Raw genomic sequence first — 23173 nt, 5'->3', positions numbered from 1 at the left:
CATATTAAAAGCAGGCACACTCTGTCTCCCAGTGGCCCTGTGGTCAGAGAGGGGGAGCCTCTAACGGCCTGTTACGCTCACAGACACACCTTTGAAACCTCACCCGCTCCTGCTTCCTCCCCCCCCCCGAGCCTTCCTCCTCTCCTCCTCACCCATGACAGCACACATGCACAGCCCTTATCAACATGAGAGCAGATGAAAGGATGAAAAGTTGCTTCCACTGCGGGGCCATAAATTCTATCACCTCCCCCTGCCCCGTTCACACCTTCACACCGCTGATCGCTCTCTCCTGCTGCAGACTGTGCATGTCAGGTTAATACTTTAGATTAAATGACATTAAAACTGTATTCTGAGATCAAGAGCATGGCTTCACATTTCTCAGACTCTTCTTATCGCGCTCTGGTTGTGTCCTTTTGACCTCCAGTGTGGTGCCCCTAGTGTTGAAAATATGCACTGCGAAGAGTTTCTTTTTGTTCGAGTTCGAACCTCAAATCCAAAAGCACCGACTGTATTTTAACATGCTGTAAGTCAGTACTCTCTTGTTTTTTTCAGGGCTGTTACACTTATCAGCCTGAGACATCAAATACCGAAAAGAAGGAAAGAAAGAAATCTCATTTTCCTGAGATGTAGGGTTTAACACAGGCACACATGACATCATTCACCTTCTCGTGGACATATTGTGTTCGACCCGCTGATTGTTTTTCGCTGTTTGTTTTCATAAAGAGCACAATATATATTGTCCTGCACTTTCTATGCGCACGACGTGTCTGCCTCTTTGTGTTCCTGATGCAGTTGCAGTTTCTCATGTGAAAATACTCAACAGTGAGACAGAGACGGGGAAAGTCTTTCTCCAGGTTCCCTCTTTGCTGAGCAACATTGCCACCTGGTGTTAAACAGAGACGGACCGGCTCACTTGGATAAAGGAGTCAAAATGAGAGCTGGTGGGCTTCATACACATGATTTGTAAAAGATGGATATATTCTTGCTCTATATGAAACATCTGTCTTTGTTTGTGCATTATACAGGTCCTTGACATTGTGTTTTACTCTCTTTGTGTTTCATATATTTTTCATATATTTCTGTTATTGTTTTTAGGTTGTTTAATTCTTTTTGTGTTCCAATTGTATTTGGTTCTGTAGAGTATGTTCTGTGTTTTAAAATGTGCTTGAAGATAAAGTTTATTTTCTAGATTATTTTAATTTGTAACTGAACTAAATCTGACGGAGGATTAGAACCTGGTTCCTTCCTAAACTAATGTCAGCTGCCGGTGCTCTCTGTTAGTGAGGCGGAAAGGCAAGGCAATCGAGAAAACGCATGATGTCACAACATTTGGACTGTCCACAACTATCCACAGGCGACAGGGAAGGTCTAATTGTTCATGTCACTGTGCAATCTGCTCAAATATGGCCAATAAAAAAGTGATTTCTACATGTAGAGCCCCTTTAAGTCATCCTGTATACATTCAATCTGTTACTCTGCAACCCTGCAAATAAGCATATGCGTCAAATAATAAGACATCTTGTAAATGTCCTTCCCTAGAAGTGTGGAGAGTGCTTTCAGCACACTCTGTAAGGGTCAACAAGTTGTCGTTAAGATGAGTTCTGTTTCAATCTGATGTCCTCTTGTGACACGCAGTGCTGACTGACACAGGACACACGGGGGAACTTCCCTCAGAGCTTTGCAGGGTTTCTCAGAGGGATGTTCTGGCTAACCGCTGCCCAGGCTGGGCTTCCGGCCCTGGGGCAGCAGAGGCTGCCGGTAGCCCTCTCGCCCTGCAGCACCACCACTATCACCCCACTCCAGACACTGTGCCAGGATACTGTGGTGACACAACCCTGGGCCTCTGTTCCTCCCTTGTCAACAAGACTGATGGATGCAGAGAGGAGGAGAGGAGGAAAAGACAAGAGCACTCATTGATATTTAAAGTAACGGCAGAATGACAAATTGATTTTAGTTTCATTTTGAATGGATATTAATTTAAAATGAGCCATCAAATGAAAGACAAAGAGAAGAGGAGAGTAAAGACGAGTAGAAAATGACAAAGAGTAGGTCGTAGTGATTTATTTTCAAATGAGTAATATATGTCTTGTTTTCGGGCGTTGAGCTTCATTTGAGGGTTCATCATTATCAAGCACCTCTCAAGAATATTCCTCAAAGACAGAAGCTTGATTTAGACCATGTGATTCATCTTCACAGGTTTCATCTTAAATAGACCCTCTGCAGATTTTACCCGCTTTCTCCAGCTTTAATGAAGCTTTTCTCTGACTCTCCAATCTGGTCAGGAGCCACCAGGGGGCAGAAAATGGAGTCTTTTCGCCTTTTAACCTTGTTTTTTTCTTTTTTTCTCCAGCAACACCACAGAAACACATAGACACACAGACACCAAATCAAATGAGAAAGCTGAGATGTATAATAGCTTATATGGGTGATTAATTTTGATTACTTATGGTTTAACTGTGTGTGTGTGTGTGCAAGCAAGACAGAAAAGGGAAAAAGGAGCCTGTGGCTGCTGCATAACAGTAATTAAGGTGGTATGATCAAACTGTTAAGTGAGCTATTTTATTTCTTATGTGTGCTTGTTTTAATGAAGTCAAGCACATCATGAAGCTTCTTATCTGCAGATAGTCTCCTCTATGTGTGTGTATGTGTGTGTGATGTGCACCCCCCCAACACACACACACACACACACACACACACACACACCCACAGGTTAATATTAGACACCCTGGTTGTTCAAGAGACTGACAGCTCTCATCGTGGACACTGCTAAAATAGATGCAGCCATTTACACACAGTGAGACGCACACTCACTGACCACCCACCAACACACACACACACAAACTCAGCACTCACACACCAACTCTAAACTCCCAGAAAAGCCTTTGTGAAGCACAGCCAGAGAGGGAGCCGCCCGCCTGACGCCAACTCCAAAAAGCAGGTGAGGCTGAGTGTGTGTGTGTTTGTCTTGATAGTTGTGGGTGGAGGGCGGTTTCGTGGTATGACGACAGTGTAAAGCTCCTAACGGTCAGCAGCAGTGTGTCAGGCTTAGGATTGTGAGCAAGGTAAGGTGAGAAAAAACAGCTTGCCCAGAACTGGGCTTCTGTCTGTTTAGTGTCAGATGGAGATCTTTGGGTAAAGCTCTCTAATAATACAGTTGGAGGCCTGTGGCGAGACAGAAATGGGTCTAAAAGTTCCTACCAGCCCGCTGTCACATGAACAATGTAGTGATGAAGTTTGAATCTGAGGAGATGTGTATCAGCCGACTGTCACGATGACCTCCTATCTTCAGAAAGTCAGACATTTTCTTCTATTACATCATCTGACATAAAATATGTGTGAACCGTTGCAGACAGCTTGTATTTTGGTCATTCACAGAGGTCGAGGAGGGAGGTGGGGACACATACAAACTCTGAGGTTCTGGTATAATCCATGCATTCTTGTAGGATCCCTTTTATGAATAGTTTGGGTTGAGTTTGAGCCACGTGTGAACAATGATCGCAGGAAGCACATGCCTCAGCAGGCATCTGAGTTAATACAAAGTAAAAGTACCACAGAATGATATTCGTAATGAACAATAAAGATTCTAGAAATGTATTACAGCAAAACCTTCTAAAAGCAGGGTTTTTAATATCTATATCTTTGAGAGAAGCCCCTTTTAAAGTCTAGTGTGTAGGATATGGTGGCATCTAGCAGTGAGGTTATAGACTGCAACCAAGTTAATACCCCTCATCTCACTCTCCTCCACAGTGGCTACTGAACACGTGAAAAACACAATATGCTGTCTCTGAATTACCTTGCAAGGCCGTTGGATTTGCAAGATCACATGATCACATGATCAGCCGTATGCTAGCTAACATTAGCCTCGCTGGCTAGGGTTGCTTACCGTTGCTTGGTGACACCGTCAGCTGCTCCAGGATGTCTTTCATTAACTATTGTGAAATTGTGAATGTGTGGTTGTCCAGATTTTTTAAACCCTAAGTAGAGTCTAGAGCAGTTTGTGAAGTTCCAGACTGGATCAATGAAATTGATAATTGTGTTTTTTATAAATGAAAAACATAATTATGAATAAAATATTGAATATCAGTCCCTAAATCCCCCTAATCCTCCACACTGGACCTTTGACTAAACAAAGAACATTGTAATACGGAGTGATAGTGCATGTTTAGACATTATTTTTGTTAGGCTATAGTTATTTCTTGAATCTATTAGCTGCCGTCTGTATGTAACTGATCAGTGACATGAACGCTGCTCTAAGTCGAGTGATGTCCGCACAGAAAGACGATGTAAAACTGTGGTTGATGTAATGATTATTGAACTACAACACATGTTTGAGGGCTTTCATCGTTATCTTTAGGATGCCCCTACAAAGTTCCTGGGCCTTGTCTTCATCTCCACCCTCTTGAAGGAGTAGCGTTCTCCAGTTCGTCCATCTGTCAGGATGTACCATGTGCCCCAGTAGATGCCGTTGGTCACCCCACTGTAGCGCCCCCGGTAGTACCGTCCGTTCAGGTTAGCTGCCAGGCAGGCATCAAACCACCAGCCTGCACCATAGTACTGACCACAGTTCCCAGCTGTGTAGCGGTCATGGTCTCGGTCAGCGGTGCTGAAGGATCTGCCGTCGTGGTTGTAACGTTTGCTGTAGCTCAGGCCGTTGCCTGCATCGCCAGAGTACTCCCGCGCTGTTAGACGGTACCTGGGAGTATAAGACACAACATGCAAGAGTGACATTTCTCTCTGAACTTTAACTGTTGCCTTTCTCAAGTCATGAATGTGCAATAGAAAGGCATTTAATACTTAATACTGTAGTTTTACAGTGTTTTCAGGGGCATTAAAGTCTTGAATAGCTTTTGCAGAAAGTTGTGTGTCTGTGCTGTAGCAGACAGATTCACCTCTGTGCCTCTGAGGCCACTTTGAAGTTGTTGTAGGTAGCTTGGCGCTTCTGCTGGTGCCAGTCCTCCAGCTCGATGCGTAGCTGGTGTTGACCAGTGGAGGTGAGGGCGTTGAGCGCTGCGTTCCCCAGCCAGTGCTCTCCCTGTGGACTGCCAAAGCCCTCCCGGTATTCCTGCCATGTCCTGTTGAAGTCCAGCGAGCCGTCCTGCCGATTCTGGATCACCGTCCACCCACCGCCCGCCGTCTCCATGTCACATTTAGCCTGAGCCAAAACAAAGACTTTGATATTATAAAGCTGAGATTTGAGTGATCCACAGATAGCACAGACATCTCTAAAACAAGAGGAGTAGGGTGGGGGTCCGTGTGTGTGTGTGTGTGTGTGTGTGTGTGTGTGTGTGTTTATGAGTGTGGTGAATCTGAAATACCTCCAGTGCTGCTCTGTGCAGGTCAGGTTGGATGGTGTAGATTCCATTCTCTTTGATCCCGAGCTTGTAAATCTCTGCACAGTCCTGAGGATGTAACCTCTCCAAGGGGGCGACTAAGAACCACACACACAACATATTTATTCAACTTGTCGTTAATCAGTCACGTTATCAGCCTCAGTGCCTTTACCTGTGGGTGGATGTTGTGTGATGCTCTTCAGGAAAAGCATCAGGTCTTTCTCCCCCTCTCTTCCCACGGCTGCACTCTCTGTCAACCCAGGGACAGATTAGGTTATCAGTCAGACACATCACACTGTTGTCAACGGCTGGAAATAGAAGCTTTGTCTTCCTATACGATACAGAGGGGTTCCAGTTTGCACGACAGGTCTTTTTTTTTCAAGCTTCTCCACATTGTGAGCGATACAGTACGTGTGTCCCGTGTGTGCATGTACAGTGAGCTTTTCTCATCCTTCTCAGTGCAGTTAAATTCCTATGCACTCACCTATGACGGACACTTAGCAGGCCTCATTGAGGTTCTGTTTACTATGTGTGGGGGAGTGACTGTGCTGGCATTTGTGTGTGTGTGTGTGTGTGTGTGTGTGTGTGTGTGTGTGTGTGTGTGTGTGTGTGTGTGTGTGTGTGTGTGTGTGTGTTGCAGAGGTGGGGGATATAAATGTGCACTACTCACCCAGACGTTTGGCCATCGCCCCAAGGGCCTGGCTGTGACAGTGGAGGTCACACTCTGTCAGTACAGCTGCCATCAGTGCCAGAATGGCCCCTAGAGAGTCGCTCTCCTGGCTCCCGTGACTCCAGGGGCCTCCTGTTTCCTGGAGAGAGCGCATGCAGCGCTGCAGCTGAACCAGACGCTCTTTGACACCTCCAGTCTGCAAAGACAGTGCTCACAGGTACTTCTTGATAAGAAACTGCAGCTACAGCTAAAGGGCAATTCCACCGATTTTCCCGTTAAAGTGTGTTTGCAGAATTTGGGGAGTACTACTGCAGATGTGAAAAAAAAAACAAACAAAAAAAAACAAAACAAACGTAGGCGAGAGTGTTTTATGGCTCCAGAGGAAGCTTCATGCAATCTGATAAACTACTTCCAGTAATCTCACTCAGAGGCCAAATTGCCTTGTGCAGCCTACTGGTCTAGTATTGAACTTGCGTGACACTGTTCAACTCTTCATTGACAGATGATCAAAATCCATAAATTCCTCACATTCTTCTTCCTTTTCTCAACATGGTGCCTACATTACCCAAAATGCAAGATAGCCACTGAGTGACATCACTGGAGGTTATTCATCCAATTACATGCAGCGTCCTCTAGAGCCACAACAGGCTCCATACTACTTTTTTCACATATGGAGCAGTACCCCACAGGTCGTGTAAGCACACTTAAAGTGATAAGAATATAGAAGGAAAATTATTTGCCAACTATTTTGATAATCCATCTATTTTTTCACCCATTTTTTCAGCAAAAATGTCAAAAATGTGCTTGTCCCAGCCTCATAAATGTAAATGTTTGCTGCTTGTCTTTGTCCTTTATGCTAGCAAATGAAGAATCTTTGGATTTTGGACTGATGCTTGGACAAAAGAAGCAATGTGGGTCATTGGTCATTTTCGAATCAGGGAAATTGTGCTAAATCGATTAATCGTGAAAATAATTGGCAGAATAAGCTATAGAGAAGTTTATCGTGAGTTGCAGCAATCATGAGTGAATAAAAACAGCCAAGTCCTCTTTATTAGCCAAGGAAATCTTATGACTATAAATGTCATTGACATTTGAAATAGTGCCAAAGTAAATGAAGCCGTGTGTGTGCATAATTGCGCATCCTTAGATGACATCTCTGAGGCTCTGGGGCTAATCCACACACAAAACTCAATGGCATGTTTCATGTCACACTCAATCCATCTCTTACACTTACATCAGCCTTTGTAATCACGTCCCTCACACACCTGTTGCTGCATGAGCTCATTACAACCATATGATGAGGACATTTTTAAAGCAGACCTAATTTTATCCCTCCTTTGATTGCTGACTGTCATTGCTCTGTGGCTGTTAGGTGGTGCCAAGTTTGGTGTGCTGACTGTCCCACGGGGAAGGACCTGCTGACCTGAGCCTGATAATATGCTGCTCAGCCTCCCTGGCATGAATAGACAAAGGTTCAGCTCTGCTTCAACTTGTCTTTCAATGTTTCTGAACCGTGGCTTAGAAATATCTGATTAAAAGTACTTTTCTTAGAATAACTGTTTAAGATTACAGCAAAAATTCAGCACAATGCTGCCCACCACTGTCACTTACTTTCTGCTGAACCTGGGGGTAATTGTTCCTCTGCTCCACCCTCCGAGGAGCATCTGAGATGGCTGGAAGTGAAACCCCCATCCTGCAGGCTCCTATCCCAGTTTGACCCTCACAGGCCCCCGCACCCACTCCCGCTCCTGTGGCATGCTGGATGGGTGCAGCCACAAGACTGTCCCTGCAAGGAGGTTGTGTGCAGGACGGAGATGCATCTGAGGACAGCAGTGCTCCCACACACAGTGATAGCAGGGGGAGCAAACCGAGAGAGCCAAATGGAATCATGGGAAATGTGGAACACAGGCTTGTCCTGACCTTTGTCTTAAACGTGTGTGCAATGGTCCACCTTTTTGTCCAGGGCTGCCTCCTTCCTCAAAGTTAAAAGTTGATTTTCCTTTTCTTTCCTGCCTCTTCAGGTGGAAAGTGTATGCTGGCCTGACCTTTTCGTTCAGATCTTCCTCTTGTCCACGTCTGTCTTCTTTTCCACAGTCTGGTCTTCGTTCTTCCTCTTCTTCTTCTTCTCTTCTTTTTCCCCCTCAGTTCATCTCCTGGTCCTCCTCTTTCTCTTGCTCTCTCTCTCTCTCTCTGTTAGTGAGGTTGCTTTGGCTCAGATTCCTAGATAACTGCGGCACTCTTTGCTGTCTGACACGCACTAATGCACCCACCCCCTGATGCACACACACACACACACACACACACACACACACAATCTGTCCATCTCCTTAACTCATCTCATTCTCTCTCTCTTAGACTCCCACACACAGAGGTACACGTTCACACACAAACACATGCACCCAGAATGTGAATAGAAATCCTGCTCTGTCTTGAGTACATCTGCAATGTCACATTACGCACGTAGAAACTGTTTTTTCACAGATTAATTGTCTTTTTTGGATGCAGTGACAAGAGCCTCTGTGCCTCACAGAGTATGTGCATGCCAGATTAAATTTTTTCATTAACATACTCATTCTAGCCAGACTTTAACTTTGCCCAACCCTGACCCATCGACGAGCATTCGTGGCAATGTTTGCAGAGATGAAAATGCAGCAGATGCCTAAAGTATGCAGCTTCCTCTCTCCTGTGTACCGTTTTGTCACTCGCCTCCTTTTGTGTTGCAGTGTTTGTGTTGACAAACCGAGTTCCAAAGAGGCCATAAAGACTCGACATTCAATAGGAGCAAGATGGCAGGAATTCCTATATAAACAGCAGTCATCAGGATCCTGGAGGGCCACACTCTCACTAACAAGGAGCACAAACACACACACAGAGACACACTTACACATGAACATGGAGCATCTCTGTGAGGCTCAGTCAGGAACTAGAGTGGCAGTCAGTAATGTGCATACCTCCCTCAAGGCCCGACAGTTCCCTGTAATTCAGACTTTATGTAATTCAGCTAGATACGTCTGATTTTTTAAAATTAAGATATGTGCAGCATTACCTAAGAAATTAAACAAAATGTCCAAAAACAAAAACAAAAACAAAAAACACCCTGACTTGCAACCTTAAAAAAAGATAAGAAAACTAAATCCTGGATTGGACCAACACTTAATGGGGTCGACTGTGGGTTGAGACCTATCTGTTCAGTAATTCTCCTGCTGACAAACCAACCAACAGGTGAAAACACAACCTCCTTGATGAAGGGCATACTAATCTCGTAACGTGAAGCTGTTGATCTGATGATCCAATATCGTTTATGTGTTGTTGTTTTTTTTAAAGATTAGGCAGTGTTTAATGAAAATGGAAGATAAGGACGGAAGATAAATGATCAGTGTAATGCTGAGAAAATGGTAAACAACAAGATGTCTCCTGATGCCACAGTCGAGCCGAGGCTGTTTTATTTTGTATTTATTCATCAATCAACCGAAAACTGGTTACCTCAAAATTACTATGTGACTAAGTAGACTAATTATTTTAACTTGTTAAAACTTTTTAGCTTGCACAACTGCAACAGTAATGGTCTGAGGTCATTAGTTTGCTGACATTCTAGTCAACTTTTTTGATTTACAGTGTACAAATCTGAAATGTCGCTCTCACCAACCACAAATGATATTTCTTTAATGATTTAGATGATGTCTGTAGCACTAGGTTTTGAGTTTACAGTATTTGCATAAGTGCATTAACCATTGTCTTATTTACTCATCATAATGTCACATAATTAGATGTTACCATCCATAACGCACAGATGTTACCACTATAACTATTTTTTTCAATATATTATGGTACCCTAACATGTTTTGACATATTTGAAAGGATGAGTACAAATGTGTTTTCATGAGGCAGGTGGACAGATAGAAAGTTCCAGTCACACATATACACACAGACAGACAGACAGACAGACAGACACACACACACACACACACACACACAGCCTACAGACAGGCTGTACATGCTGACCTGCATTCTCATCTTAGTATGTTTCTGCAACACTGTGGTTTTGTGTTCAGCGCATAAAGATGGTCTTTGAAGTATCACAGAAACAGACCACTCACCTTTCTTTGACCTCTCTCAGCACAATGTCAACACCACAGAGTGCTCCTTCGCTAAGGTCCAAGAAATAAATGTGGGTAAAATCTGGGAACACCGGTTCACTTTGGTTCATTCATTCAAAATGGGTTGCCACTGTCCTCTAGTGGTGGATCCACACAGCTTTGCCTTTTATCTATGACTGACCACCATGATCCATCAAATCTAACACGTTGTCTTGATTTTATAATCTCTGGTAGTGAGAGTGAAATGCCATAGTGATCTAGTAGCCCATCCACACACAAGTTGTTCCAACACTTCAGGAGTAAAGGAGATCAGAGAAATGACAAGGCTCCGAAAAAGAAAAGAAGGGCTGGTAAATGGACTTTGAGACAGAACTTTGTAGCTCAACTTTAAAAGGAGCGATCCATGATAAACATGAAGTTCACTTCACCGGTTTTGTGGGCTATGATTCAACCAGTCTTAAAAAGTAACCCTAATTAAGTCACAACTGATAGTTGACTTATAGAGACCAAAATGACGGATATCTCAGCCTCATTTTCTTTGATTTTAACCATACTTTTTGTTCTTAATCTGTCTTTTGAGAGTCCCCCAAGTGTTAAAAAATACTAAATTGCAGTAAAACACTTTTGATATCCACATATACAGGACCCCTGATGTAAACCCTTTGTGATCTTGAGAACATGATAGTCTATATACCTCTAAACATGGATTCCTCTTTAAATGTTGCATTTATAACAAACCCCTTTAAACTGTGGCTAAGTCTGAACAACCTATATCTGTATTTCGTGGTTAAACTTGCTCTATCTGCTAAAGTGCAAATTGTATTTATTTCTGCAGAAATAATGGTGATTTTCTTTACACTTGTGGTAAAACTACCAAAATGCCTGCATCCAGAGGCTTCAAGTAGCCTGTAATGGTGCCTTGAGAATATTACCTAAGCGATTTAGATGATGTGTAGAGCAAGTGAAATGTTTGTGGATGCCCAAGTAGTTTCAAGAAATCTCATATATACATTCATTTTCCATCTTTATGTCTCTGAGAATGAAATCCTCTTGGTTTTATAAAACACAAGGTTTTGTACCTCAGCCTACCAGCTGCAGTTGTTGATACATTGTTGCAGTTTAACTAATATAATTGTATATATCTCAGTCTTTTTATTTTGACCCTGAGTCAGTAATAAAGTTTGAATTTAACGCAATTAGTCTATGATGAGCATTAAAAAGTCATCAGTGGGCGGGTTTTTTTGTCCGCTGCGTCTGACGTAGGACGCAGGCGTTGTTTTGGAGGAGGAAGTGAAAGGGGAACAGAGAAGCTGGGGGTAGCAGATAGTTAGCTCGCTGGCAGGATAGTGTTCAAGCAAAGTGCCAAATTTACACACCAGTTGTTGATAATCCGCCTCGTCAATTTACTACACAGTCTTTGTAAGTTTTCACGCAGAGGGCGATACATTTTTACATACATCTGAATCGAGGTTCTGCTAAATCAACGCAAGCTAACGAGTTCAGTGCCAGCGAGCTAGCTAGCTACCGTAACGCCTAGTTAGCCACTAACGGTAACTGTCCTGAACAATAACAGCTAGTTAGCTTGCAGCCAGGTCGGTTCCCTTCAAGAAGTCGTCGCTTCGGTGTGTCACAGCTTGAAAGTAAGTTACCGTGAAGGCGACCGTCGGTTCACATGTATAATATTTGCTCACTCATCAATTCCTCCTGCGTCCCATTAACGCCAACGCTGCAACGGCTAATGTAATGGTGGTGCAATGTTTTTCGAGAAGCTGGTAGGCAAAAACAAGGCCGGCCTGTGGTCGACTCCAGCATGGAAGGAGAACTAAGGGACGAGCTCGGTCCGTCGGTCGAACAAAGCATCGAAAAAGCATGACAGTAATCATATGTCTAAATGTTGGGTTTTTAACTGGCGTGTGTGCATACAGAAGAGGCGCCCTCAACCTCTCACCCTAAAACTACCAGTTTCTTATGGTTAATCAATCAAATGTCAAGGTGGGTTTAATTAACATGTCTGGATGGTGTCAGGTTTATAAAGGTCCTCTGTCAACAGGCCGTTTGGGAGAAATTTCCTCTAACTCTACCGTGGTGTTGCCAGGCAGACTTTTTGTTTTTCTGTTTTCGGTTCAGTTGTGACTCACAGGTCACGCAGGTACACGATCATCGTTACCTAAGTTAATGGTCTGATGTGGCTACAACGCCCATAACTCGTGCCAAAACGCTTACAGGGATGAAGTGTAACTTGAATCCTACAGCCATGCGAACAAAAAAGGCCCTTATTTCTTTTTTTTTTATTATTATTCAAGTTGTACACGTACACACGTAGTCTGACATAGACATGTAACTTTGTTTACTTTTTCTTCAAAGGTTTTTAAAATCATAATTGCATAAAATTAAGAGTATGTAGAACGAAAACTGTTACAGCCCTGTGATGCTGTTTTTAGTGATTCATTGCAGTAGTTGGTAACTTTTCCTGCATCGATAACAGCCTGTCTCAAGTTACTCCATTTCCTCCAGTTTTACTTAAGTACTTGCCTAGTAGTCTCGATTGGCTCCAACTTGAGAGTTGTACAATGTGTCACATATGTTAAAACATTGAATAAATAAATTGGCTCATTCTTTGAATAAAGTTGTTCAAGACAACTGATGGGAGTGGTTATGGGTAAAATGTCTGAAAGTTTTGCAGATAGCATTGTAGCGTTCACGGCTGCGTCTGATTTTACACTACATAGTCAGTGTACCCTCCAGTTTCTTCTGCTGTTCTGGAGATCCTTTGTGTTTATAGTTGTGTGTAGATTTGTTTATAGCCTAATTTGGAGAGCAATATTTACTAATATTTGATATTCAAGTGTTTGATACACATACTGTAGTACAAAACCACAGGGTTAATAAAACACTCTGTTACGATAGGGAAAATATTCCTTTCAAAAGCATTATTCCATGGCACATGTAATTTAACTACTTTTTTATGCTGTTGTATAGTGATATCACAGTGTTGTTTTCTTCTCAGTACACTTAATTTTGACTATATTGTTATATTCAGCCTTAAATCCTCTATTTATTACATGGGCATTTACCAAGATGCACGTAGCATATCTAAACAGGAGACATATCGATGGCCCAATTTAATGATGCATGGTGATTTGTTTGAGCATTGAGAAACATCTGAACTGAGTGTCTCAAGTCTATATTTAGGCCAAGGATGCTTTGTGTCTGTGGGTGTGCATGCATAATCTATATCAGAGGTGATCTGTGAATTCCAGCTCTTGTGGCACTGATTTACGAGCAGAAGGGACTTTTTATGTTTGTCAAACACATGACCAGTTTGACCAGACAATCCTCGATCAGCTTGTGCAGGAATGGAAAAGTTGTATTTTCCTAGGTAATACAGATACTTGCCCGGCCATTCGTTTGGTCCATAATAATGTAAAATAGAGGGCGTGTAAGTCAAAGAAGGTGGATTAAAAATTAATGAAAAAATAATTATTTGAATCATCACAATTATGCTAACAAGTGTAGCATATCTAAGAAAGAATTAATTAAGAATGCAAATGTTCATTTTCTGTGTTGCCACAATATGTTTTATCTGATGGAGCAGTTATCCAACTCACACTAGCAGACAGGGAACTAGCAGCTCTCATTTCTTACACAGAATAATGACAAACATATTATATGTCTAGACATAACAAATGATTTCATATACATATACCCTTTAAGGACAATTTAAACAAAACCGTATTTGACTTTCTAGAGCGCATATGATCTATTTTAGGACTTATTCAGTTTGTCAGCAAAGTGGTTGAACTGGTATTAGTTACATCTGCAAGTGAATTTTGGAGTATTGTTTTACTTGAGTCCTGTTTAATACCAACAGACTGACTCTTGCTAGTAAGAGGCACTTGCCTGATTTCTGACTGATCTGCCTATCAGAGATAATAGTCTGCCATTTCCAATCAATGTCTAACTCTGCTGTTTGTCAAAGGTTAAAGATCTGAGTTGAGTTTCTTCTGCAGTCATGTGACTGCTCTGACCATGCCTGTGTTGAGCTGTTGTTCATGTTTCTGTCAGCAACTCTGTGCTTCACAGTATGGCAATCACTGGAGTGCTATGTTTGGTTTATATAACAACACAAGTACTTGGTAACTCAAGAGTTTCATAGCCTTAGTTCCAGGATATTGACTTATTTCAAGGTCTCCTGAGTTCCCGGATATTGACTTATTTCAAGGTCTCCTGAGTTAGTTGGTCTGCTGTTGTTTTTCAAATTTTTGACAGAAAAGTTTGAAAAAATGTGAGTATTGATTTGCTCTGTAATTGCTGCCATTCTCAGTGAGAGTATGCAGCCCTTCAGTAGAAGTTGCATTGTGCTCAACTGTTTACTTGGCACAGATAAGACAAATGTGTGAAAAAAGATAAAGCAGCCTCTTATAAATTCCAAGTTTATTTTAGTCTTTTCTGCCTATTTGTGTATGGATAAGGTTTAAAGATAACCCCCTTAGGTCTCGAGTGCAGTTATTTTGTGTTTATTTTACTGTCCCCCCATTTATTTTGTAATATGAATTCCATCTATGTAAAGTGAATTGTATATTATATATATTTATCAGACATAAAAATAAATATTCAGAGGAACTTGCCTCTGTCTCGTTCTTAGTCTTGAATAATGATGATCAGGAAGATTTTCTAATAGAAATGGCCACATGCTAAGGGCCAAGTGTGGGTGGACCTTCCAGTGGGCAGCTGAAAGCAGTCTATCGGATGTTTTTTCTTAAGACCTTATGATTTCAATGAAATGTACTGAAAATAATATACATTCAACACAAAAAGCTATTATTTTAACCAGTAGATTTTTTTAGTCATCTGCAGTCAAATTGGTTTGGGAGTCAAAAAGTTTATATTGGACAGTTTATGTTTATTTTATTTTCACAAGACATCAAGAAATTCTAGAATCTCAATGTGCCTTTCTTTTCAAAATATCCCCTTTCTCACTTTTGTGGAAACATGTTTAAATGCAACATCTGACTGCAGTTCAGAAAGCCCTAGAATTAATCACATCAGCCAGCAGGGAACACTGAAGGATGTCCTCATTTGTTCACGTGTTGGGCAATATCTCAGATATTACTCATTTTAACCAGTTGTAGAGGAAACAATGCACGTTATTGCTCACAACTGTATTTGAGTGTTTAGAAATGAAAGATTGCCCAATTCTGAATTGCAGTTCTTGCTCAAGAAACGTCTGTGACTGACAAGCTTATTGTCGCCTTTTTGGGAACACTAGAACATTTACAATATTTGCCCACAAAAATGTCAAACATCAGTTTTAACCAATGAAGTTATAAAAGTAATATTTATATTTAAATACAAACTTAGATTTAAAAGCCTTCCACAGTGTGTTCATTGTTCATGTTTCTGATACACTTGGGTGTGCATATGAAAAAATAGACAGTAGGGCTGTAACTATATACAGCAATTACTCCTGTTGTGTATGTGGTCGTAAATGCTTGTCATTTTACAAAATCATTCAGCATTATCAGTCAATTACAGTGTTTGATGGTGTACTGAGATCAGCATGTGCTAAAGTGGGTTGTCTGCCTAGTAACAGCAAAGTCAGCAAACAAAGGCCCGAGTATCACTCAGTTTGCGCTTGTAATATAGAGAAGGAGTCAGTCCTCTGGGAGGTAACTTCCGGTGGTGTGTGTGAGTAGAGAAAGAGAAAGAATGATGTGTTCCTCGTGATTTGCCCACAGCTTAGAAAGCACATGACTAAAATGAATGGCATTCAAACCTGATTGGTCCAGGGCCATGGAACTCTACACACAAATTTGCAGACTAATGTCTTCCAAGGGGCCTGTGTGCATAGAAACAGATTTATGTTCGTATTGACTGTTTTGTCCTTGAACATTATGAAGCTGGTGACTGGCAGTGATGATGTTAGCACAGCATTGTTGACTTCTCTATATGTGCTAAACATTTTGTTTTTCTTTCAGCCGGTGAAAAATGACATCCAGGAAGAAAGTGCTCTTGAAAGTCATCATCCTAGGAGATTCTGGGTGAGTCAGAACTTGACACATTTCTCCCTTACATGTCAAAACCAGCAGTGCAGGAACTCATCAGTCAGGTCTGCTCTAAAAATATTCCAGCGGGAAAAAACCTAACTGCCAAGGTATTATTTTTGTTTTGATTATAACTAGTAGTGTTATTTCCTTGTTGGCAAGAGTTGCTACTCTGCCATAAGCTGTATCCAGGCAGAGCTCTGCCCCTTAAATACAGCCCTGCTGTTTTTCATCCATGATTTTTATCTGCACGTCCAGTTAGACTTTATCGCTACCAAACTACTGCACATGATTGTCAAAGACTATTTTAAGGGCACATGATGTCTTACAGCCTTTGAGGTATTGTGATAATAGATACCATAGCTGGGTAATATTGGGGAGAAAAACTATGTATTAAATGATTTCCTGCACTGATAACAATGATAGACCAAGATGCCGTAATAGCATTGCAACGAAGGTCCGCTTTTACACCACCTTGATTTAAAAAAAAAAAAAATTATAGATGCATGAAACATTCAGTGTTGTAAAATAGTCAGAAAACTTGATCACTTTAATTTAACTGTTGCCTTTCAGACAAAGAGAAGGGAACATGAAACTACAATCACCAATATCACATTTCTCACAATATTAGGCCTCATTTATGCTTGAAATTTCAAGTGCTGCGTGATTTCTTGTGTCTTGAGTTCAAAGTCCTTCAGCCTACTGTGTGATGGTAATGCACCTGAAGCAATTTGCTAACTGCCAAAAGTAAAATAACTATAAAATAACTAAATAACTCTTTAGCTGAAAACAGTGCTGCTAACAGTTACCAAGAAAAAGTGAATTAATGAATGAAAAGCAATTTGATCTCCACACCTACCCAACCCATGCAGATCATGCAGTGGTTGCGCTGCGTAGGGATAAGAATTTACTGTCGCTTAATGTGTTAAAAGCATAACGGCTAATCTGAGTCCCTTTAGCATCACAAGGGTAAAGACCATAAGTGTCTATTTCTGCACAGACCTACTGCAGGGGTGTTTGATCAGTCACCTTTCAATCCATCTGTAATGCTTTGTTGCTGAGCTTGTGACTTGTTGAGACACATTGAGTGGTAAAAATTGTTCATGACGTCTTGATTAGATCCACATGTTGCTCAGCTCATAATGTTATTACTGCATGGTTCATACTGGCTTTGAGTCCAACTGTACCACCTTTTTAATTTTGCTCCTGCTCTACAGTATCATTAAACCTGTGGTCTGTTGTTGTCTTGTGTCTGTCAGTGTTGGAAAGACCTCCCTAATGAACCAGTATGTCAACAAGAAGTTCAGCAACCAGTACAAAGCAACAATAGGAGCAGACTTCCTGACCAAGGAGGTGATGGTGGACGACCGGCTCGTTACAATGCAGGTACAGCATGAACAAAACTGGAAAGGTTGCATCTTAGTGAATTTAGCTGTGAATTGTTCAGGCATTTGCGTTTGTGTCCTCTTCTGTTCTGTAATCTCATCCAATCACTGAACAGTTTGTCTCTTGTGGTTGTGTAGATCTGGGACACAGCTGGCCAGGAGAGGTTCCAGTCTTTGGGCGTTGCCTTTTACCGTGGAGCAGACTGCTGTGTGCTGGTGTTTGACGTGACTGCACCCAACACCTTCAAGACTCTCGACAGCTGGAGGGATGAGTTTCTGATCCAGGCCAGCCCTCGAGATCCTGAGAACTTTCCATTTGTCGTGCTAGGCAACAAGATCGACTTAGAGAATAGACAGGTTGGTGTCTCATTTGAAATCATTACCCATCTCTTATTCAAATGTCAGATCTGTCTGACACCAAGGCTGATATCCAGTGTCCACCCTGACAGACTGTCTATACTGGACATGTTTCAGTTGCATTTTTTTTTCTGATATGCATGTTTTGCTAGACTTATGGGTATTGGGCTTTGAGTGCTACTGAGCACACACTGCCTGCTGTTGCTGGAGGAGGTCCGAGCCCTCAAGGCTTAAGTTGACATCCCTTTTATAATCAGCACACAAGCCAAAGGTGAAGTCCTGCTGCATCAGGACTTACAGAGCCACTTGATCAAAATGCAAGAGTCAGTAGCAAGGCTTATAGTTACATAGATTAACAAAGAGTGGTGTTGTAAGGTACTTTACACGCAGATTTGTCTGTCTTACTAGCGTTTCCCCTTCTTTTTTGTCCATTTTGGACCAATTCCTGCTGCCAACATTCAAATGCTGTGAATTGTGAGTAATTTCTCTCACAATATTTGAGTAGAAAGAGATCAAAAAGTTGGAGAACCATCTAGTACACTTCTGCATAACAGTCTTTAGGGAGCTGATATGTCTGTATCTGTAGCGATAAAGACAGGAAAAGCAGAGAACGAGTGAGGGGGTTTAGGCATTTAGTTTAACATTCCTGATGTTGTTAAATCATAGAGATGGTTGTTGGAGGCCTTACATCTTAGCTTACTATATTAATGAACTTTGTCTGATTGATGCGCACAGGTAACCACCAAAAGGGCTCAGGCTTGGTGTCAGAGTAAGAACAACATCCCCTACTTTGAGACCAGCGCCAAAGAAGCCATTAACGTAGAACAGGCATTCCAGACAATTGCACGCAACGCCCTCAAACAAGTGAGTAACAGCTTCTGAAATGAAAAATGAAAGTCAATGGAGATGTGTGCTGTGTTATTAGTATATTAACATTTTCTCTCTTTCGATGCCTGCCAGGAGACAGAGGTGGAGCTGTATAATGAATTCCCAGAGCCCATAAAACTGGATAGGAACGACAGAGCTAAACCATCAGCAGAAAGCTGCAGCTGCTAAGGGACAACTTGGACCATCTTCTCTCTTGGCTTTCTGAAAGAAACACCCCGACACCAATTACATCACCTGCACCTTGCTCCCAGGGAAAGGACTTCCCTACTGGTCTTCCTCCTTCACGCCACTGTTTATTCCATCGACACACCCCCATCACGCAGTACGCTGCATATGGATGTACCCCCTCCCACCCCATCCCCACTTAGTACACACATTAATACACTAGCGTACTATCAGAAAAAATACGCCAACAAATCCAGTGCCCAAAGATCACACGAGAGAAGAATGACACCCCTTCTGACCTTATGGCCCCCTGACTCAGTAGTGATTGATCACCTGCCCCGCCCACCCATTTTTTCTGACTGTGGCCCCTGACTCTCACACCGAGGGGGCAAGATGGCGCCATGTTCAAAGAGTGCAAATGGGATCTCTGGATGGACTGGCCAATGCTCTGTAATGTGAGATGATGTTGGCTAATGTCAGCATCCCAAGTATCTTATTCTCTCTTTCTGTTTTGTCTATGCTTTCTTTTGCCTAACAAATAATCAAGTTGAACTATATATATATATATATATATATATATATATATATATATATATATATATATATATATATATATATATATATATATATATATATATATATATATATATATATATATATATATATTAGATATTTTAATTGGCTGGTGTTATTTTTTAGCCAATCTGAAACACTTGTTTTTTTGCACTTTTCTTTTTTTTATGTTTTTGCCTTTAAATGTTAAATAGGGATGACTGATTTTGGGCAACTTCTGCTAACCGCACGCCTTTCGGTGAGCTTCAGATTAGGCTTCTTCACTCTGTTTTCACCGTCAAATATCCCCCTGAGAATCTGTTGAACACTTTGGTGATTGTACTGCCTTTTCCCTTCAAGGTTGTATGTATAAAAAAAAAAAGGTTTATAACTGCCTCACACTGCAGAAGAAATGCTCCTAGGTAGACATTAAATAAACGTTGATAATGCAGTCACAGTGTACAACATGGATTAATTCCTTGATATATTAATATTTGCCTTTTATGTAACATTACTTGTACTGCTACTATTACTGCTGTATGTGTTATGTCCTTCATCAGACATCTTTCAATGCTATGGAATTACAATATGTGTCACCAACACGCCATACACGTGTCTTCTGTCATGTCTTTGTTATTGCTGTTCTCTCTATCTGCTTGTAGCTCAGGTTGGCTAAGTACTTAATATTTTTAACGGATTGTGCATTACAGTGTATAGATGGTGAAGGTAAAATGGCTGATGGACTGGATTGAACTGAAATGGATGGTCTCTCTTTCCATTTAAAGAAAAGATCCAACTTTTTGCCCTGGTATTACTCTTTCTCCTTGTAGAAAACAAAAAATCACTGCGATGCCAATGATGTTGTCAAAGAAAAATTGGGACGTCAAATAATAAAACTCTTGAATATATCAATGGTCTCCAATTACATGTCTCAATTTCTGTCTGGTTTGATTGATTTCTTAGAAGAATTTTAGTTTAATACATTAAAAAATGGACTAAAATTATCAACGGAATGTGGATTAACGGCAGTATTGCGGACAGATCTCCTGCAGTTAGCATGCTAGCACTGTGCCTGAAAACAATTATTAGTCCCAAGATTAGCACTTTAAATTAACAGCATTTCCAATGAGCCACAAAATCACTCTTCAGGTAGCAAAAAGTGTTTGTCATAAAAATACTCTGCATGAAATCAAATCTGTAACCGTTACGCTTTTTCTAGGACTTTTGCTGACCCCACAGAGGTGTTGTGGGCACCACATCTGTTTCCTTTACCTGTATGTACAAGACTTTCATGGTGTTCTTGATACCATCACTAGGGGGCACCAAAGTGTACATGTCTGTGTACATGTCTGTATCTGTGCGCATAAAACAGATGTTATGTATTATGGCTTCGATGACACTGATTTAGCTAACAATCAACCTCACCAATCAGAACATACTTGATAATATTCATGTTAATATTAACAATCAGCATCATCACGATGCAAGAAAATGACATAAAGTAAAGAAGATTCAGAGCTTAAGACTTAACGAGATGAAACTATGATTTTAAAAAATGCACATTCACTGGATTGGTTGTGAGAATTCTTTCAAGGTTATATTTCGGCCAAATTGAGGACAATAATTTCGAAAGTAAAGCGATTTCAAATCTGAAAAGTGACTGGCGATTGAGTTTTTGTTGGGAGAGTCTGACAGGTATAATATTTTCAACTGAAAAAAAAAAAAATGGCACCATCAGTGAATCGAGGTCGCCACTGGAGCCCTTTAAATAGCTGTGGAATTCTTTAGTATTGTGTAGCGAGCTGGAGCGTTGAAGACTCGGTTGATCCAAACTGATCCAGGATCGGTGTGTGCGATGGTCCCTGCATACCTGTGTAACTTAGTGTGTTGGCCCACACTGAACCCCGTTCAGTGTGTGGCAGCACCACGGAAGTTGCTCAGCATGTTAGACACACAGAACTCGGGTTAGCGTTGGAGCCGAGTCTGGTAGGACTGAGCTCTGGCAAAGCTACCGCACCCACATGTGGTGGGTGTGTTATTTTTGAACATGAATCAGATTAATAACTTTTCTAGTGGGATGAATGAGTTGAATGAGAATGATTAGGTGAACAGTTATCTAACTCATTATATTAAGCTTACTAAAGAGTTCACTACATTGTTTTTAGTCAATAGTATGATATTTTAAAATTGACAGCATTTACACTGAGCAGCAAAATCCCTCCTCGGGGACTGGAAATGGATTGTCTTGACAGCTTCTGTGTTGACACACTCAAGTGAAATTTAAATAATGCATGAAATCAAGTGGTTTGAAAGTCGCCTTAACAGCAGGACTTTTTGTTAGAGCTCTGGTAATCCCACAGAGGTCTTGTAGGCACCAGAGCTGTATCCTTCACCTGTTTGTAGTTAATCTTCATTGTGTTCTTGAGGGTATCACTACAGGACACCAAAGTCTAACGTGTCAGTCTAAAGGCCTTTACACAGTGGCTGCATAAATGTCTGTATCTGTGCACATAAACACACAGACTCGTCGTGTTATGGCTTGAATAATTTTGATTTAGCTCAAAGTCCGCCTCACCAATCAGAAGAGGCTAACAATATTAATATTAATATTAATCTCTAAACTATTAATATTAACATTTATATTATTAATCATCTTCATCACGACATGTCAGGTTTTTGCGAAAAAAAAGATCTTAACGTATTTAGAGATTGTGCTCTTTAATATTGCTGTCGTTGACTCAGTGTTTTGTAATTTGATAATCCACATTTCACGCCACCGGACGTGAGCATGACAACCGTGAATCTACCACTATCTTGAATCCTCTGCTTGCGCTTATCCGCGATGGCCTAGTGGTTCGCGTTGAAGTAACTGTTTCCTGCTTTTGTACGCATGCGCACAGCCATTGAGAAGCGAAGGTTGAAAGTTCGCGTCCCGCTACGGCGAATCCATCTTCGCGTGCAATCCGTACAGCTCTCCAGTGCAAGTTCATGGAGCTGTAACTGTAGAAAGATAGACCATATTGTAAGTTGGAACAACAGTTCGTCTTTTAACAGTGTTGTATGAATGACCAAAACTCATGCTTGATTTTAAACTAGAGGTATTGTGATAAAATATGACTTTTGGAATGTGAAAGTCACACATCTGAATACTGCTTGACCAAAAGTCTTCTTCTTCTAAAGTCTTCTTCTTCATCTGAAATTAAATGTGTTCCAGTAGCAAAAGTAATTTCATGGCAATAAATGTACTGAAGTATCAAAAAGTACAAGTAAAAGTTATTTATTTTTTCATATATTTAAATGTATGCATATATTATGGTTCGAATGATTATCACTGAGCAGCAAAATCCCTCCCTCTGGACTGAAAATGGATTGTCTTGACAGCTTCAGTGTGTTGACACACTCAGGTGAAATTTAAATAATGCATGAAATCAAGTGGTTTGAAAGTTGCCTTAACAGTAAGACTTTTTGTTAGACCTCTGGTAATCCCACAGAGGTCTTGTAGGCACCAGAGCTGTATCCTTCACATGTTTGTACAACATCTGCATTGTGTTCTTGATGCTATCACTGGGGGACACCAAAATCTGCGTATATGTCTGTATCTGTGCACATAAAACACACAGACTTGTCGTGTTATGGCTTGAATGACTTTGATATAGCTTAAAGTCCGCCTCACCAATCAGGACAT

The 23173-nt window shown here is 41.2% G+C and overlaps 2 protein-coding genes across 2 annotated transcripts; one reads left to right on the top strand and one right to left on the bottom strand.

Moving 5' to 3' along the window:
• Nucleotides 1-2273: 2273 nt before the first annotated feature.
• si:ch211-157b11.8 (fibroleukin) lies at nucleotides 2274-9325 on the bottom strand. Its single transcript, XM_037101607.1, has 6 exons — nucleotides 7612-9325; nucleotides 6001-6196; nucleotides 5503-5580; nucleotides 5316-5428; nucleotides 4890-5152; nucleotides 2274-4693 (listed from the first exon to the last, which is right to left on the bottom strand). Exons 1-6 carry the CDS (start codon nucleotides 7888-7890, stop codon nucleotides 4351-4353), a joined length of 1272 nt encoding a protein of 423 aa, XP_036957502.1. The 5' UTR covers nucleotides 7891-9325; the 3' UTR covers nucleotides 2274-4350.
• Nucleotides 9326-11366: 2041 nt separating this feature from the next.
• LOC119021511 (ras-related protein rab7-like) lies at nucleotides 11367-19147 on the top strand. The gene is made up of 6 exons (XM_037101841.1): nucleotides 11367-11737; nucleotides 16076-16138; nucleotides 17401-17527; nucleotides 17665-17883; nucleotides 18619-18747; nucleotides 18844-19147. The coding sequence occupies exons 2-6, from the start codon at nucleotides 16086-16088 to the stop codon at nucleotides 18937-18939; spliced, it is 624 nt and encodes a 207-aa protein (XP_036957736.1). The 5' UTR covers nucleotides 11367-11737; nucleotides 16076-16085; the 3' UTR covers nucleotides 18940-19147.
• Nucleotides 19148-23173: the final 4026 nt, after the last annotated feature.

Source organism: Acanthopagrus latus, chromosome 6 (assembly GCF_904848185.1).
Source record: "Acanthopagrus latus isolate v.2019 chromosome 6, fAcaLat1.1, whole genome shotgun sequence".
Classification (NCBI taxonomy): domain Eukaryota; kingdom Metazoa; phylum Chordata; class Actinopteri; order Spariformes; family Sparidae; genus Acanthopagrus; species Acanthopagrus latus.
The sequence above is the reverse complement of the archived record's forward strand: the minus strand, read 5'-3'. Positions and strand labels throughout refer to the sequence as shown.

Excerpts from the sequence above, each read along its gene's own strand:
- LOC119021511 (XM_037101841.1), top strand. The coding sequence starts at position 16,086 with ATGACATCCAGGAAGAAAGTGCTCTTGAAAGTCATCATCCTAGGAGAT. Across the intron at positions 16,139-17,400 it reads ATCATCCTAGGAGATTCTGG|TGTTGGAAAGACCTCCCTAA; the intron begins GTGAGTCAGAAC and ends TGTGTCTGTCAG. Across the intron at positions 18,748-18,843 it reads CACGCAACGCCCTCAAACAA|GAGACAGAGGTGGAGCTGTA; the intron begins GTGAGTAACAGC and ends GATGCCTGCCAG.
- si:ch211-157b11.8 (XM_037101607.1), bottom strand. The coding sequence starts at position 7,890 with ATGATTCCATTTGGCTCTCTCGGTTTGCTCCCCCTGCTATCACTGTGT. Across the intron at positions 6,197-7,611 it reads ACCCCCAGGTTCAGCAGAAA|ACTGGAGGTGTCAAAGAGCG; the intron begins GTAAGTGACAGT and ends CTGTCTTTGCAG. Across the intron at positions 5,153-5,315 it reads TGCACAGAGCAGCACTGGAG|GCTAAATGTGACATGGAGAC; the intron begins GTATTTCAGATT and ends GTTTTGGCTCAG.